The sequence below is a fragment of the Cutaneotrichosporon oleaginosum genome (genome assembly GCF_008065305.1).
Source record: "Cutaneotrichosporon oleaginosum strain ATCC 20508 chromosome Unknown ATCC20508_contig06, whole genome shotgun sequence".
Taxonomy (NCBI): domain Eukaryota; kingdom Fungi; phylum Basidiomycota; class Tremellomycetes; order Trichosporonales; family Trichosporonaceae; genus Cutaneotrichosporon; species Cutaneotrichosporon oleaginosum.
In genome coordinates, this window is record NW_027072175.1 from 575,126 (window position 1) to 590,847 (window position 15,722).

The 15,722-nt window shown below is 61.7% G+C and overlaps 6 protein-coding genes across 6 annotated transcripts; 2 read left to right on the forward strand and 4 right to left on the reverse strand.

Annotated features, from left to right (window-relative positions):
• Window positions 1-623: 623 nt before the first annotated feature.
• On the reverse strand, window positions 624-2,111 carry COLE_06656 (uncharacterized protein; the record flags this gene model as incomplete). Its single annotated transcript, XM_018424959.1, has 2 exons — window positions 624-2,018; window positions 2,052-2,111. The coding sequence occupies 2 exons, from the start codon at window positions 2,109-2,111 to the stop codon at window positions 624-626; spliced, it is 1,455 nt and encodes a 484-aa protein (XP_018279942.1).
• A 2,062-nt stretch (window positions 2,112-4,173) lies between these two features.
• COLE_06657 (uncharacterized protein) lies at window positions 4,174-4,704 on the reverse strand (the record flags this gene model as incomplete). Its single annotated transcript, XM_018427236.2, has 1 exon — window positions 4,174-4,704. The coding sequence occupies one exon, from the start codon at window positions 4,702-4,704 to the stop codon at window positions 4,174-4,176; it is 531 nt and encodes a 176-aa protein (XP_018279941.1).
• Window positions 4,705-4,720: 16 nt separating this feature from the next.
• On the forward strand, window positions 4,721-6,394 carry COLE_06658 (uncharacterized protein; the record flags this gene model as incomplete). Its single annotated transcript, XM_018427237.2, has 2 exons — window positions 4,721-4,956; window positions 5,005-6,394. The coding sequence occupies 2 exons, from the start codon at window positions 4,721-4,723 to the stop codon at window positions 6,392-6,394; spliced, it is 1,626 nt and encodes a 541-aa protein (XP_018279940.1).
• Window positions 6,395-6,802: 408 nt separating this feature from the next.
• Window positions 6,803-7,924, forward strand: COLE_06659 (uncharacterized protein; the record flags this gene model as incomplete). The annotated part of the gene is made up of 1 exon (XM_018425979.1): window positions 6,803-7,924. One exon carries the CDS (start codon window positions 6,803-6,805, stop codon window positions 7,922-7,924), a length of 1,122 nt encoding a protein of 373 aa, XP_018279939.1.
• Window positions 7,925-9,341: 1,417 nt separating this feature from the next.
• Window positions 9,342-10,442, reverse strand: COLE_06660 (uncharacterized protein; the record flags this gene model as incomplete). The annotated part of the gene is made up of 1 exon (XM_018427235.2): window positions 9,342-10,442. One exon carries the CDS (start codon window positions 10,440-10,442, stop codon window positions 9,342-9,344), a length of 1,101 nt encoding a protein of 366 aa, XP_018279938.1.
• A 1,812-nt stretch (window positions 10,443-12,254) lies between these two features.
• On the reverse strand, window positions 12,255-15,661 carry COLE_06661 (uncharacterized protein; the record flags this gene model as incomplete). The annotated part of the gene is made up of 12 exons (XM_018422810.2): window positions 12,255-12,361; window positions 12,507-12,729; window positions 12,771-12,861; window positions 12,936-13,066; window positions 13,226-13,375; window positions 13,454-13,909; window positions 14,004-14,251; window positions 14,287-14,341; window positions 14,375-14,605; window positions 14,640-14,780; window positions 14,816-15,153; window positions 15,187-15,661. The coding sequence occupies 12 exons, from the start codon at window positions 15,659-15,661 to the stop codon at window positions 12,255-12,257; spliced, it is 2,646 nt and encodes an 881-aa protein (XP_018279937.1).
• Window positions 15,662-15,722: the final 61 nt, after the last annotated feature.

Genomic DNA, 15,722 nt, shown 5'->3' on the forward strand with positions numbered 1-15,722 from the left:
CGGGAGAGCATGCATGTTGGGTGTTTACATCGAGCAGAGTGCATGGGACAGCGAAGACGGGCGCAACGGGACTGTCCTCGGCTTACATTGTCACTGACGGTCACCGCCATGCGCTACTGCCACTGCTCCGTTAATGTCGGCCATACGCACTCATTCCATGATGCCGGCATGGCTATCATGTCATGAAACTGCGCGAGGGCCTGGCCCTCGCAAGGTGAGACCTACTCTCGACCTCGCGTCACAAGTCGGAGAAATCAGTCGCGTCGCGGCGCGGGTCACGCCCGTCCCCGTGTCATGAAACGCGACGACAGAAGCCGATCACGAGAGGCTGGAGCATGGATCGGTTGGGTTTGGATCTGGTGTGCCTGGCTCAAGGTCTGGCTCAGAATAGCTGCGAATAATGTTTGAGGGTATGGGGAAAACATGGTGGGAGCCAGACTTCGAGAGGGGGAGAGGGGGAGGAGGTTCAGCAGCTGTAGACGCCCATTATGCTCATTGTCATGACATTCGTCAGCCCGCACCATACCAACTCAGCGCAGGATGATGATTTCATTGATACAGTTATAGTCCGATGGCGTAGATTTAGTAGAGGGATTGTCGAGAAGTGGCAGCCATACCATCCACTAGTGCACGGCGCGGCCATGGCCAACATTCTTTGCCAACCCCATCTTGCGTAGGTTGGTGCAAGTGGCAATGACGACGACGATCCACGCCCAGGCGGTGCACATGCCAAATGCGTGCTGGATGCCCGTGAGGAACGAGCCCTTCTGCTCCGCGACGTTAGACACGACAAGCGACGAGATGCAGATACCGAGGGCCGAGGCGATCTGCGTGGCCGTCTGGAACAGCGCGCCGCCGACGCTCTGCTCGCCGTCCTCGCAGAGGTTGGACATGAGGATGGACCCGATGCCGACGGTCAAGTCGGCGCCGAAGGGGAGGCAGAGCATGGCGACGAACTGGCCGGACCAGTACGGCGCGTCGGCAGGCACGGCGGCGAAGATGATGCACGCGACGCCTGAGAGGAAGCCGCCGATCATGAGGACGTATGGTGCGCGCATGCGCGGCACGATGAACATGACCGCGACGGCGGCGAAGATGCCGCAGATGCTCGCGGGCAGCGAGTGGATCGCGTTCCCCAGCGGGCTCATGTGCATGTACTCTTGGTAGAAGAGGGAGACGAGGTAGACCCAGCCCGCGATGGCGACGAACGGGCAAAACGCCGTGAGGAGAATGTAGGTCATGCTCCAGCCGTCGCGGGTGAACATGGACAGTTTGGCCACGGGCGGGAGGGTCGTGTTGCGCTCGACGTGGCGCTCCCAGAACCCAAAGGCGACAAAGAGAACGACCGAGACGGCGAGGAGGGCGGGGACGTACGGCGTGCGCCAGCCGGCGGGGGCAACGCCGCTCGCTGTGATGGAGAACGTGAAGAGGCAGAGGGCGGCAGTGATGAGCACGCCGCCGAGCCAGTCGACGCGCCGATCTGGCGGCGGGAGGTGGGCGGGCCGCTTGGGGTCGGCGGGGATGGCCCATATCCCGAGGCCCAAAGGGAGGACGCACAGGCCCGCCAGCACAAAGTAGAGGTGCTGCCAGCCCTGGCGGGATGCGCCGGAAACCGCGCCGCCGACGAGCATGCCGACGCTCGCGCCCACGGGGTTGCCGAGGCCGAAACACGAGAAGGCGATGGTGCGCTCCGGTTCCTCGCGGAACGTGACGCCGAGGATGCCGAAGCCGGCCGGGGTGGCAACGGCGAGGCCGAGGCCCGAGATGGCGCGAACGATGCAGAGGGCCATGAGGTTGGGCATGAAGCCTGAAATCACGCAAAACACGAGCGTGCACGTCAGGCCGCCTAGGAAAAGATACTTGCGCCCGTAGATGTCGGCCATGCGTCCGGCGAAGAGCAGACCGCACCCGAAGGCGAGCGAGTACGCCGACGACACCCATTGCGCCTCGACTTGTCCTACACCGAGGTCGGCCGCCAGCGAGGGGATGGTGAGGATCACGGCGTTGCTGCTCATCGACTACCATCAGCGAGACCGAGATCCTACACGCACCGAGATGAGGACCGTCAGCATCATTGAGGTGCCGAGAAGAATCCTGCGGGTACGCGACATGCTCTGGCAAGCCGCTGCGGCCTCCGCCCGGCACTGCGCCTCGGCGTCCTCAGAGTCCGAGAACTTGGCGCCATCGCCGCTGGAACGGGCCACCGATAAGCGCGAGTCACGCGACTTCGTCTTGCCCAGCGTCGCCTCATCGTCCGAGACCTCATGCGCGAGCGTCTTCTCGGAATCTATGCGCGGGAGGTCTGACTTGGCTGAGCGGCGCGCGAGGTCATGCTCAACCACAGTGTCCGGGAACGAAACACGGGACGTGGATGCGCGGCGGTGGGACGGGCGGCGCGCACCGGCCGAGCGTACGGTGGAGACGGAGCCGGTGCGTGAGCGGGGTGCGTACAGAGCCACAGGACCCGCCGCGGCCTCAACTGACACATGGCGGCAGAGCTCCGTGATCATTTCGCCGATCTGCGATTGCTCCTGCTGCTCCTTCTCTCCTCTGAGCTTGACGACAAGGTCATCGGCGCGAGCCTTCTCATTTCTCTCGTCCTCGATCGCCTCGTCGTCTGCTGTTTCGGCGGGAAGACGACGGAAGCGTGTAAGCGGCGAGTCGAGTGGGCGCTGGCTTGCATGCGGTGACGTGGTGGAACCGTGCCGCACGGAGGAGCCGCGGGGAATTTGGATCGAGCCGTTGTCCATGATGTTTACCTCGAGCTCGGTGTCGGAGTCGGCGCAACGGTAGTCCGCGGAAGGGGCAGAAGCGGTGGCGGGGGTCGTGGAACGGCTCTCGACGAACACGGCGGGGAGGGACGCAGTGGCCGGGGCAGCGCTTAGAGAAGTGAGAGCCAAGGCCTGAAGGACGGTAAGAGACCGGCTAGAGGGAGCGCCGGTTGAGGAGCTGGAGCGGGAGTTGGTTTCACTCTGGGCGGTTTTGAATGATGGGGTGGTGTTGCCGTTGACTGGCTGGACGTGTGAGTTCTCACTCATGGTGCTCGCATTCGCTGGCGTGATCACCTACCTCAGAGCTGCTTTATACCACGCTCAACGGAAGCGCTGCCGGCTCCACAGGCCGGTATTGAGTACCACAAAGTCCAGACTGTTCTTCGGCGGCAATAAACGCTTGTCTCGTTGTCACGGGTACCCTCACAGTGGCTTAGCAAGCGTTAATGGGAATGAGTACTATAAGCGGACAGCAGCGTCTGACGTCGCGATATGAGGAGGCCGAGTCAGTCGGCATGTTACCATTTACCAGGTATGCCAGCGCTACAATTTTACTGATCGGCGCGTCTCCGTGTCCAGGCCTGCTTCTGCGAGCTAGGAGGCAGTAAGTTGCGGGTCCAGGCGGTGTCGAGATGAGGAAGATCAGGGAGGTTTTTGACCGAGAGCAGGGGTGTCCGGAAAGATGTACGGCAATTGCGGTATCTGCAGGTCGAGCTGGCGCCGTCCTGTTGGTCCTGTTGGTAGAGGGAAAAGCGCCGTAACGAGTTTTGCAGGCGGCGCAGAATAAATCGACCGAATCGGCGAGTTTGGATGAATCTCGGATCAGGGGGGTTTCTGGCGGTCTTAACGAAGACCTGTCCTCACGTGTGCAATTCCAGTGGTCTTGCGATGCAGGTAGAGCAGGTACGCAGACCAAGCGTCGCGCGAGTTTGTTTGCACACGCGCTCGGAGTGCATCCGGTGGCAATGACAGATGGAGTGGTTTGGGTGAAGTTGTGGACAGCGCTGTGGGGTAGTGGTCCCTGAAAGGGACTGACAGCGTATGACATTCCGACTTTGGCAGACACCGTGTCCCAATTTCCCCGATACTCTGCTTTATCTTCAACCCTCGCCCAAGCCTCGGCGGGACATTAAACGCGGCGGGAACGTGCTGTTCGTGTATTATTCTACAGAACTAGGCTGGACGAGGGCGCGCCGAGCTCGGGAACACGGACAGCGGCGGCCTCGAAAATCACGAAGCCGAAAACTCCACCGAGGCTCTGAACGGCGCCGCCGCTCACAGCGCTGTTCACCAAATACTCACCAATACCACTGAAAACGCCAGTGCCAGTCGGTCGCCCTGTCACGGTCACTCTCAAAGATTCGTTGTGACTACGTTGCGGCAACGAACATGCATCCAAGGCTTAACATCTCGACATGCATGCACGGAGGCGGTCTGAGGTTTGCCCGTGATGCCATCTGTGGGTAATTCTCTGGCACTGACGCCGAGCCGGTCGCCAAGCACTGGCCTCCACGCCGAGGGGCGCGAGTCGTGGTGGAAGCATAAGGAACGAGCCCGAGTGCAAGGTCGATGAGGTGGAGAGGTGGCGTGAGCGCCACCGCCCGCCAGCGCAGGGGTGCGTGACCCTTTGATTTCTTTCGCGATTCATTAGAGTGCTGGAATGCTGTGGCCTCCAACGATCTTCGAGCGGCATGCTCAACGCTGACAACAATGTACCAAAACATACCTGATCTGCATCGCACTGCACCGCCAGCAAGCCACTCCGCCGCCGGCCGCTGCGAGCCACGCACACCCCGCGCACAGGCGGCGCGTTGGACAGCCGACAAGATCCCACCCGACGCACTGATGCCTCGCGCCAGAATCCCAAGCGTCGCACGGGCGCGCTTGGCCTCCGTTCCATTGCCTTATCATCCCCGGGCAAAGAGCTCACCATTCCTCACCTGTCCATCATGTCGGCGCTCGCGAGGTCTGCTCTCCGTGTGCCCCGGGGAGCCGTTCGGGCGCGCCTCGCCTCCCCGCGCCCCATCCCCCACGCTCCCTCCTTTCCTCGTACCGCCATCTCACGGCTCTCGACGGCCGCCGCCCCGCCCTCGGGACCGAAGTGGAATGCTCGTCGACTCCTCATCGCCACCGCGGTCTCGCTTGTTGCCTTCGGATCAGCGGGCTGGGGATGGCACTTCGTCGAGTGAGCTCAGCCTCCCTCCTCATCCGACGAAGCGCCTGCTGACAGCAGGAACCTGGAACGCTCGAGCGCCGGCTCCGAGCTCTCCGACCCCGAGCACATTGACGGCATGAGAAGTCCCGCCACGCACCACGACAATGCCAAGTACCCTGCGGTTTTGCACTCGGCACTGAACGAATACAAGGCTGCCTTCGACGCGGGTGACTACAGCGCCGCCGAGGCCGTCCTACGTGGCGTGTATGCCGCTGCTGCGGCGATGCCCGCGGAGAGCTTTACAGGCATCCTAGAGGGAGCCGTGGGCAAGCGACGGGTGGCGCAGGAACTGGCCGGCTTGCTTGCCGAGGTCGTGATTCTGCAGGACCGGGTGGTGGACGCCTGGATAATCTTGCGTGACGAGTACGATGCGCTCGGCGAAGCGCCCTTCACGACATGGCCCGAGGGGCCGGTGAACACGGCCGACACGTTCCTTGCCGCGCTGTTTTTGGCAAAGCAGCTCGCCCGCAAGGCCAACCTCCAGCTGGAGCTGGAGGAGCCCGAGCCCTTTCCAGCGCCCCCACCCGAAAAGGAGGAGCAGCGGCCCAAGAGCTGGAACGAGGCTGTGATGTACTACTACTACGCACAGGCGGCGGGTCTGCTCGACCTGGGCCTCGCCCACCTCGCTCCCGAGGACCGGCGGGTGCGCCACGCCTACCGGCCAGCTGAGGAAGGCGAGAGCCTCGAGCTTCTCGATGTCACACAGACCCCAGCTAGCCAAGAGGAGTCGCGGCAGCACACGGCCACGACACTCCGGCTCCTCGGCGGCGCGCTGCACCGCGACGACCAGCGCGCCCTCGCGGCGCAGTACCTCCAGCTAGCGTACAAGCTGTGCGACCCCGCATCACCGCTCGCCAACCACCTCACGCTCCTCGGCGCTGCGCTGGCGCAGGAGCAACTCGCCGAGGTCGCTTTCGTCAGCGAGTACCTCCACTCCAAGCGGGCGGGCAAGGTGGCGCGCTTCACCAAGGCCATCCGCCACTTGCACAGCTGTCTTGCACTCCTCGAGCGCTCCGAGGAGCTTGCGGCGCAGCTTTCTGACGACGAGCGGAGAGGCACTTCTCCGAGCGTGGACAATGACGAGGCGGAACACGCTGCAGTCGTGACCCCAACGCGGATGCAGACCTTTTACCACCTTGCCATGTACGAGGCGGTGAGTCTGTATGCGGGAAAGACAGCTGACCCCAGGCGGCGGGCAACATGGACTCGGCGCGTGGGGCGCTCGCAGACCTCAACCACCTCGCGGAGGAGGCCGGCACGCCGATTCTGTCCGAGCCTCCAGCTCCCGTCGACGGGCGTGGGCGTGACCTCGCTGAAATGGCCGCTTCGCTGCAGCCGTCGTGGTGGGATGTCGGCTCGTGGTTCACCAAGCCGAAGAAGCTGGAGACATCCGAGGCGGCGGGCCTGATTCCTCCCCCGCGCTGGCATTGAGATTTCAGATGTGTCAATAGAAGAATAGACGGAATGCAAATGGCGACGATGCCAAGGCGCTGGGCAGTATTTGAGTTGATCAGCGTGCTCGGCCCTGTTCACAAAAGGACGGGGAGAGTTCCAGCGTGGCCTCTGAAACGTCGGGCTTGGCGTCCGTGAGCCAGTCACATCTTCTGACTCACCGCGGGATGGGGACAAACTGAACACGCAGTGGGAGAGGTAAGATCAGATAAGATTGTGCTCGGCCGAGAGGACGCAACACGACGCCAATAAGCTGTGGCTGTTGGTGTGGGGACATGGTCGCTTCATGTCAACCATAAAGCAGTCAGAGCCCCCGCGCTACTTAAGCTTCTCTGCGGGGCCCGGCACGCCACACCCACCCGCGATGCGCCTCAAAGCGCTCACATTCGCGCTCGCGCTCGCTCTGCCCACCCAGGCCGCGCCTGCACCGCGGCAGGCGCCCGGCACCTTCGTCTCCGCAGATGACCTGACGGGGAACACAGATGTGATGATCGCGGGCGCGTCGGTGGCCTACCGCATGCGATACCGCACCGACCAATACGGCGCCGCGAAAGACGCTCTCGCGACGGTATATGTCCCCGCTGGCGCCGGCTCGGGTCCGCTGCGCGTGCTCGCATACACGCACGGCACGTCGGGCGTGGGCCGCGAATGCACGGTCGGGCTCAAGATGGGCTGGGGGGGACGGTACGACGCGTGGCTCGGCCCGTTCCTGGACGCGGGCTACGCCGTCGTCGTGCCCGAGTACGGCGGGCTCGGGATCGACGACTCCCACCCCTACCTCGACGGGGAGGAGACGGCGAAGAGCGTGCTAGACGCCGTGCGGGCGGCGCACGCTGGTGCGGCGCTGCACCCCGGCTTCGTGCCCCCGCTGCGGAAGGAGTTTGTGGTGTACGGCGGGAGCCAGGGCGGACACACGGCGCTGTGGGTCAACGCCATTGCGGGATGGTACGCGCCCGACCTGCGCGTGCTGGGGAGCGTGGGCGCGGCGGTCCCCGCCGACGTGGCGGGCAGCTTTGGCCTCCTCACCCCAGCCGTGCCGTACCTCCCGATCGTGGCCGAACTCACGGCATATATGGGGTATGTGTTGGCGGGGCTGCGGAATGCGGGCGTCGACCTCGCGCAATTCACCGAGCTCAGCGACGCGGGGCGCGCGTTCGCGCACACGGCCGCGACGGCGTGTTACCAAGACTTGGTGGGCAACACGGTCGCGAGCGGGGGCCTCGTCACCCGCCCGCTGGCGGGCACGGGGCTCGTCAACGCCGTGCGCGCGCACACGACGCTGCCCGTCGGCCCGCTCGCCGCGCCCGTGTTCCTCCAGAAGGGCCTGCTCGATCCCGTGTCGCCTCTCTCGGCCATCAATGCGTACGAGAGCCAGCAGGTCGCCAAGGGCACGAACATTTTCGCAAAGGTCTACGTGTCTGGTCACGCACTGCCGGTCCAGACTGCCGCGGACGCGCTGCGCTGGTCCAATGGCCTGGCGTGGTAGGGAGGTAGGGAAGGGTAAGATGCATGCACTCGGGCACGCAGTGAGTTTGCACCGAGAATGTTGGGCCGAGGGGACGTAGTCTCGGCGCCTCGAAGCCGCTCAAGCACGGTGCCGACCGCGGGTTTCCGTTTCGGATTTCTGTTCCAATGGACAGACAGTGAATCTCAGTGCGAGGGATGAGTGAAGCTCCAGTATACCATACATCTGCAAGTTGGGACGAGATGCGAGTTCTTTTGTCATCAGAGAGGACGTTGTGTGTGCAAGTTGACGGACCAAAGTCCATACCCTCGCATTCTTTCAATTGTCCTGAGTGCCACAGACGGGGAGGCGCACATCCGCCACGAGCCGAAGATAGCTTAGCGGTGGCCCAAATAGCCCTCGGTTGCGTGGAACGAAGGGAAGAACGGAGAATTGCAATTCGGCTCTACACAACTGCGTATGATCGTGTGACGATAGACAGAGCTGAGAGACAACACGCAATGCTGCCGAGTGCATGGTGATCATCAGACGATCAGACGATCAGACGATCAGACAAGCTTAAGCAATTAGCGCTACGGTCCGGGCGATCAACTGCGCAGCTGGGGCGATCAAACGCTTCGTCGTCGTCTTCCCAATTCTCCGAGTCGGAAGATTGAAGACTACGCCGCTGGAAGCTGGAAGCTTCGGTGAGTCACCCAGGACATCCGATTTTCCGGCGTTTGCGTGGCGCAGAAGCCAAGCGGCGGCGCAGGGAGGGGCACAGGGGCAGAGCGGGAAAACGGTGCGGAGGCAAGGGTAGCGGCGATCTGGGTCGCCGGGTCGCCGGGGCCTGAGCGGGGGCAAATGGAGTGCATGAAGTGGCGACTCTCGCACCATCACAGGCTGATCGCAGGACCTCGCAGGATTACAGGATCACAGGATCACAGGCCCGTCGCGGCTCGATGAATAGTTTGCTGGATAGATTCCGGAAAGATGTCCGCGTCGAGATCTGGGGTGGTGGATCGTGGCAGTTCAGAGGGCGGTGTCGTAACGAGGCGGATTGCGGCTGCGCAGACTCCAATGGATGGCGCGCGGCGGTCAATGCAGAGCTCTGCAAGTCCGGTCCAGTGTCTCACTTGTGCTTGCCGCTGGCCGCCGCTGGAATGCAGGCTTGGGCCTGGGTGCCTCTTGACGACGGTCTTGAGGCCATTCAATCTCTCCGTCACATGTCCTTGGTGGCTTATCTCAGTGCTCAGAATCTTGTTCCTCTCATGTCTCTGGCATCCCTTCGCTTGCCCGCTCCCCTAGCACCGCTCCTCTGCGCGCGCGTTTTGGTGCATAACTGCTTCTACAAACCTTCGGGTATACGACAAGACGGAATGGTGTTTGCGATACAAAGATGTCACATCAAGCCAATCAAAACCTGGCCTTGGGACCCAGCTAGACACAGGGCTTGGACCTAAACGCCAACAGGCTGCTGCTGCTGAAGCCAGTCCATGGAAAAGCTAAAGTCAAAGGGGGCGGCGGTGGGGGCGGCCGTGGCAGGTGGTGTGGCCAAGGCATCGCGCTGGTGCGGGAAGGCGATGGCAACGGGAACGTTCTGTCCACCTTGGGCGAGGAACATTGACAGATCGTACTGCGCCTGACCGAATGGGCCCGGCATCTGGAGGCTTTGCTGCTGAGACTGGTGTGCTTGCTGGGACGGCTGGAACATGGGCTGGGTAAACTGGCCCCAGACATCGTTCTGAGGGGACTCTGCGGGAGATGACGAGTGAGGCGACACGCCAAGCGCGACGCCCGGAGAACGACCCTCGGTGTGCTGCGGCGGCGTGATCATGTGCGAGCTGCCAACAGGCGAGTTTGAGCTCGAGGTCTCGGCCGAGTTGTTCATAAAGTTGAACGGGATGGACGGGGCGGGGGCCGCAAACGAGGCAGACCAAATCGGCTGCTCGCCTAGGTCGGTTGACGAGCGGGGCGTGATGAGACCAGAGGCCATGTTGCCAGCAACAATGTTGGCCTTTTGCAGATCCATCTCGTCAGACTCGTCGTCGTCGCCCTCCTCGGCCACATAAACGGGCTCCTCCTCAACGACACAAAGCTGTGCCATCTCATCAGTCCAGAGGTTGGGAGTGCCAGCCTTGGGGGGGAGGTGGGCCATCTGACGGAGGCGGTTGTTCTCCTCGAAAAGCTCGTTGCGCTCGGTGCTGAGCTCACGCACAATCTTGGCGGCCAAGATGCGCATGCGGCGGTTGTCCTTGAGAGCGGCGATGGCGCCGTTGACAACAGCGCTCTTCGAGGCACGACGGCAGCCACGGAGACCCGGCACGTGATCACGGAGCGTGTCGAACCGGCCGTTGAGAGTCTCGCGGCGGGCGCGCTCGGTCGCGTTGTGAAGCTCACGCTTCTCAGCGTTGTTGTTGCGCTTCCGAGGCTTGGGCTTGCTGGTGGTAGGAGTGGTCGTGCTGCCGCGCGAGAGGCCACTAGCCATGCCGACCGATTCCACATTAATGGAGAGAGGCATGGTCGTCGGCGAGGTCGAGGGCGGAGTGATGTTCGCCATTGTATGAAACGTGAAGTGTCGGTAAATTCAAAGGTCGAGGTTTACAGTTGCGGGGGTACAACGGGTTGTATGATGCGGGAGGATGAAGCGTGCGTTTAAAAGAGTCCACTGCGAGCAGAAAAGGACTGTCACAAGCTAGGAGATAGGTTATAGATTGAGGTTGCTAATGGGTTTGAGTGACAGAGCGTGGAGAGGAGGAGAGGTGCCGCGAGACGAATCTCAAACGTGCACAAGGTGGGCGGAGAGGAGGCTAGGAGGGGGAGTTAGGCCTCCAGCTTGGCGACGGTGTTCGAGGAGATGCGCCAGCGTGTGCCGAGCGGGTCTGGATGGATGATAGAGGGTTGGTCGATTGAGGTGCTGTGGGAAGATAAAAGGATTGTGTCGCTTGTGGGTCTGGGGAGACTGGCTAGACTGGATCTGTGTCTGATAGAATGGCACAGATTGGGTGTAAGGTTGGGGAGAGTTGTGCTGTTGCAATTGCAGGCGGTGGTAAGATGGTCGAATGCGAGTGTAGATTTGGGAGAGTGCTGGAGCGGGTCGCGAGCACTGCCATTAGCATCTCTGCGCGGTTTCTTTGGGTCTTGTGGGTGTTCTGGGGCTATCGCCTGCGATCGCCTGATCGCCTGTAGACGGAGCCCGGCGGCTAGAATACAATTGCCTAGCTTGTTCGCTAGCTAGCTCCGGCCAAGTGGCCGGCCATGGCCTCCGGTCTGCTACAGGCGTACAGGGTACACGATAGAGCGTCCAAGACATGTCTCGGAGCGGCGAGCCCGTGCCTCGGCGCCACGATTGTGATGGGCTCGACCAGACAGAGGCCGAGTAGATGTAGAGACTTACGAGCAAGCGGTATCCGGTATCCAGCTAGGAGGTCGGGATGGCAAAGAGCCAGTGAGGCGTATGTGAATGCAGCACGAGAGCTGATGAAGAGTGGGCGATGGAGAAGAGAAGGAAGGGGGGGGAGGTGCAAGTGGATGGCGAGCTCTGTGGCCGCTGGCTGACTGTAAATTGGACGGGGGGGGGGGCCGGGGAAGGTGAGAGGAGGGCGCTAGCTGAGGGGGGGGGAGGGACGCTGGGGCGTGTGGGGAGAGAGCGCACGAGAAGGAGGGCGCAAACGGCAAGGGGCCGAGAAGACCGTCCGACTGGCTGCGCACTGTCCCTGCATCTCGGAGGACATGCCGAACTCCTTTGGCTCTCTCAAGGCGCGGGAGCAGAGGAGCCTGGGGGGAGACAAGAGAGGGTCAGTGCGCCCAAAACGAGGGGTTCAGGGGCGGCGGAAGAGAGTAAGCAAGGCACGGGCGTCTTTGGCGAATGAGAAAGGACAGGCACCGCGGTGCATGCACAGCCCTGCAGGAGGAGGGACAAGCGGGCATTTGGGCAGAGGGAGAGCAGAAGGAAGGGCGATGCTTCCTCCCAAGCATCCCCAAGCCCCCCCCCCCCAGGGAATGTGGCCATCCCACAACCCGGCGTTGGACATGACGGAAGCAAATCGTTGGCCAATATTCGATAATCTCTCTCGCACAAAGTCACCGTCGGCCATCTCCACAATCTTCCTCAACCCTCCGTTTAACAAGACTCATTGATCTCATGACGATGGATTACGACCTCCTCTCCTAATTTGCTTACTTGATGGCTGCTTGCTCTCAACAACAGTCTTCCATCATATCCCATGTCCCATGTCCCACGTCCCACGTCCCGTCCATCTCGGGGCAACTTTATCCTCTCACCCCCCCCCCCCCCCCCCTCGTCACAGGCACACAACATGCATCTCCGTCTCCATCTCCCCCCTCTTGTGCCTCCCCCCTCAGATCCACTTCACATCAAAGCGCTCATCTTGACGTTGGTCCGCACTGCACTGCTCGACCCCTCGTTGAAGCGGTACACTGCACGGAATTTCGTCATCGGTAGAACAGGCTCCAACTCTGTGGCAGGCGTCAGCGGTTGCGTCCTCACGTCAAGAGTTGGAAAAATGGAAAATAATGTGAGGAATGGGCGAATAGGTCAAAGCGCCGAGATCTACCATGCCCTTCGTCGTAATCTCCCTCGTGGCTCGTGCAAGTCACTCACCAATGTCCACATCATCGGTCCCCGATTTTCCAACAGGTGCCGCCGGCAGCCGAACACGGCCAAAGAAGTCCGTCGGCGCCGCTGCTGCTGCTGCTGCTGCTTCATCTGTCTTCGCTTTTGCTCCGGTCTTGGCAGCGCCGTACTGCTCAGCGAGCGCTTGAGCAGTCGACGTGGCCGTGCTGTCCTCAGCATGCCCGCGGCGGCGTGCCACCTCGGCATCCATCTGCTGTGTTAGACTTCTCGTGATCGTGAACATATACTCACCGCCTGCGCAATCAGCTGCCGCACCGCGAACCGCGACGCGACAATGTCCCCAGCGCGCTTGCCATCGTAGGTGACAAACACATCAATCGCACTAGTGTCAGGGCACGTGATTGTGCGGGGGCGGGGTCCATCGGGGACCCATGGCACAACTCGGCTATAACTCACGGTTCAAGACGCATCTGCGGCTGCCCGTCCTCCGTCTTGTCCTGCCAGAAGCGGAAGCCCAAGGGGATCAGGAGCTCAACGAGGCGCGCGAGAACGGCACGTTCAGACGCTTTCACGATGTTGGCATTCACCTGCTGTTAGGCACCGTGCCGACCCTGGCACAGAAGGGGTACGGGGAGAGTCGACAATTAGGTAGCCGGTCATGCCGACCAGCGACCCCGCCGGCAAGCAAGCGCTGTCACAAGCCCCCCGGGGCCCATTTGACATGTGCGCGGCAAGCAGTGACTTACCGGTTTCAGAGGTGGTGAGATGATGCGCATGAGCAGCGGAATGAGCTCGGTGAGCGTGCTTGAGCTCGAGAACAAAGACCGGAGGTTCGGTGTAATCGCCGCTTTGAAACTCGTCGCGATTTCTTCGTTGCCCACACGAACGAGGTATGCCTGTTAGCGTCAGTGCTAAGGTTCATGACCGAGGTCAGCTGATCGCGGGACGACCGTGATCAAGCCCATTTGACTCGCCTCGTAATCAGCCTTTGGCCATTCTGTGGGGCGCTTGGCATTCGACGGAGACGCAAAGTGCGAATACCAGGGCACGACCGCGTATGGGAGGTATGCCATGAGCTCAAAGTCCATGTTCTCGCCGATGTGGTTTGATAAGTGATCATAGTAGCCGACCCAGTCGTGCAACCGGCAAATGTTGGCAAAGCTTGTGTCGAGTGGTTTGAGATGGGTGTAGTGTTCAAAGCAGCCTTGCACGACCCGGTCGTAGTCTCCACACGCCTGGAGGAGGAATGCAAGGCGGTCGACGTATCGTCCATCGTCAGCTGCGCCCAACTCCTTGCGGCGCTGCTTTGCGGCCATCGGCACAAACAGTGCATTCCACACTGTGTTGAGAGTCGTCCCAGAGTCCTTGGCTCCGACCGAGGATGATTTGATGGCGTCTGTCGTGACCACAGGTGAGCGTGACTTGATGAACTGGTGTCAGCTCAGCTTCAGGTCCCAAGTGGCGGTGTGGCGGAAATTCCGAAGGAAGGCAGGCGTGGACCTAACGTGGAAACCAGTTACCCACCTGCAACGTATTCAAGCAGCTGCGGACATCGGCACCTGCAAGGTCCACGAGTAGAGTGAGCACGCGAAGATCGGCTTTGAGCCGCTCTCGGTCACAGATTTGACGGAGGCGCTCGACAAGGAATTGGCTCGGGCTTTTGTTGAAGCGTACGATCCGCGCATGTTGGCGCAGTGGGCGCAGCGCAGACGCGTATAGGTCGTTGCAGATGCAGATGATGGGGCGCCGCAGAGGCCTGGCTGGGGTGTTGGCTGGTGTGAGCGCGGCCCTCCGTTCAGCAGCTTACTCTTCTTACGCGCCGGCACGTCCTGAATCAGCTTGATGAGGGAGCGTACGAAGCTCTGCAGTCAGCTCTTTGTCAAGAGTAGACTGACGTGGTCGCCGCCGCCAGTCGCACCGTCGATCTCGTCGATGATGACACATGTCGGCCGGTCAGACGTGATTCCCGCCCCTGCGTCAAGCGCATTCTGAATGCGCGTGGTGACGGTCGCAGCGTTACGGTCATCGCTGGCGTTGATCTCAAGAGTGCGGTAGCCTGCGTGTTTAGCAACGACATGCGCAAGCGTCGTCTTCCCATATCCCGGCGGTCCCGAGAGCAGGAGGATCTGCGTGAGTCTCTCAGTCACAATGAAAGCTCACTCGTTCCCGTGGTCGATCCAGAGGGTCGTGGTAGAACGTGTTCGTATCTTCGTCGAGCTTTCGCTTTTTCTTCTTCACCGCGCGCTTAAACACACACCGATCCCACTCCTTGAGCCAGGACATGACGTCGCGGTGAATGCGCTACAATCAGCTCGCGAAACTCGAACCGTCCTTACATCCTCGCCGAGAAGATCAGAGAACTTTGTAGGCCGGTACTTGTCGACCCACAGGCCAGCCTTGACAGCCGGCCTGGCCGTTTCCGCACGCCCCATCTCCCGAGCCTTCTCTTCGCTGCGGATCTCATCCGCCTGCGCCTTGAGCACATGCAGCGGCGTGGTGAGGAGGTCGAAGGCCTCTTTCTGGCCCGCGTGTGCGAGGTCAGTGGGCACACGAGGTTTGGGTCGACGCTTGAATTGCACGGTCGATCCTGAGGCGGTTGCAGCACGCACGGCGCGGAGTGGCCGTCCGGCTGTGTCAAAGATCACGCGAGGAGGAGACGGCGAGCGGCGCGAAGCTGCGGTCAGCAAGGAGATGGGATCCAGCTCACGCTCGCCAAAGTCGAAGGCAAATTCGGGTTCGAACTCGCGATGGCTCGAGGCAGAGGCCTGGCTCTCGGCTGCCGCTTGGCTTCGAGACTGGGCCCGTGGGGGAAGGGGGACGGGGGAGTGCTGCCGAGGTTGTGACTGAGCCTGCGTCTCCAGCTCGTCGTCCTGCGTAAACGCAGCAAGCATAGCAGCCCGTCGCCTAGCTGCCGCCGCTGCGCGCCGCCGCTTCTCCTCCTCCTCGGCCGCTTTCCTGTCAGCAATTCGGGCGACCTCCTCGGCGCTCTGGCACTCCAAGCCGGCCAGGTCTTTGGCGGCCGCGCGCTGCGCCTCCTCGTCCGCGATCAAGGCTTCGAGATCATCCTCCTCATTCGGAGAGGGAGGGGGGAAGGCGAAGATGTCGCCGGGCTCGAAGAGGGGTGCGCTGGGCATGGTGTTGCGGAGTTGGCCATTGTCGGAAGGTGGCAAACGCGTCGACATTGACTTTGAGACGCGTCTGTACCTGAACTTTGATCCCGCACCTGCTCCGAGGTGGAGGTGG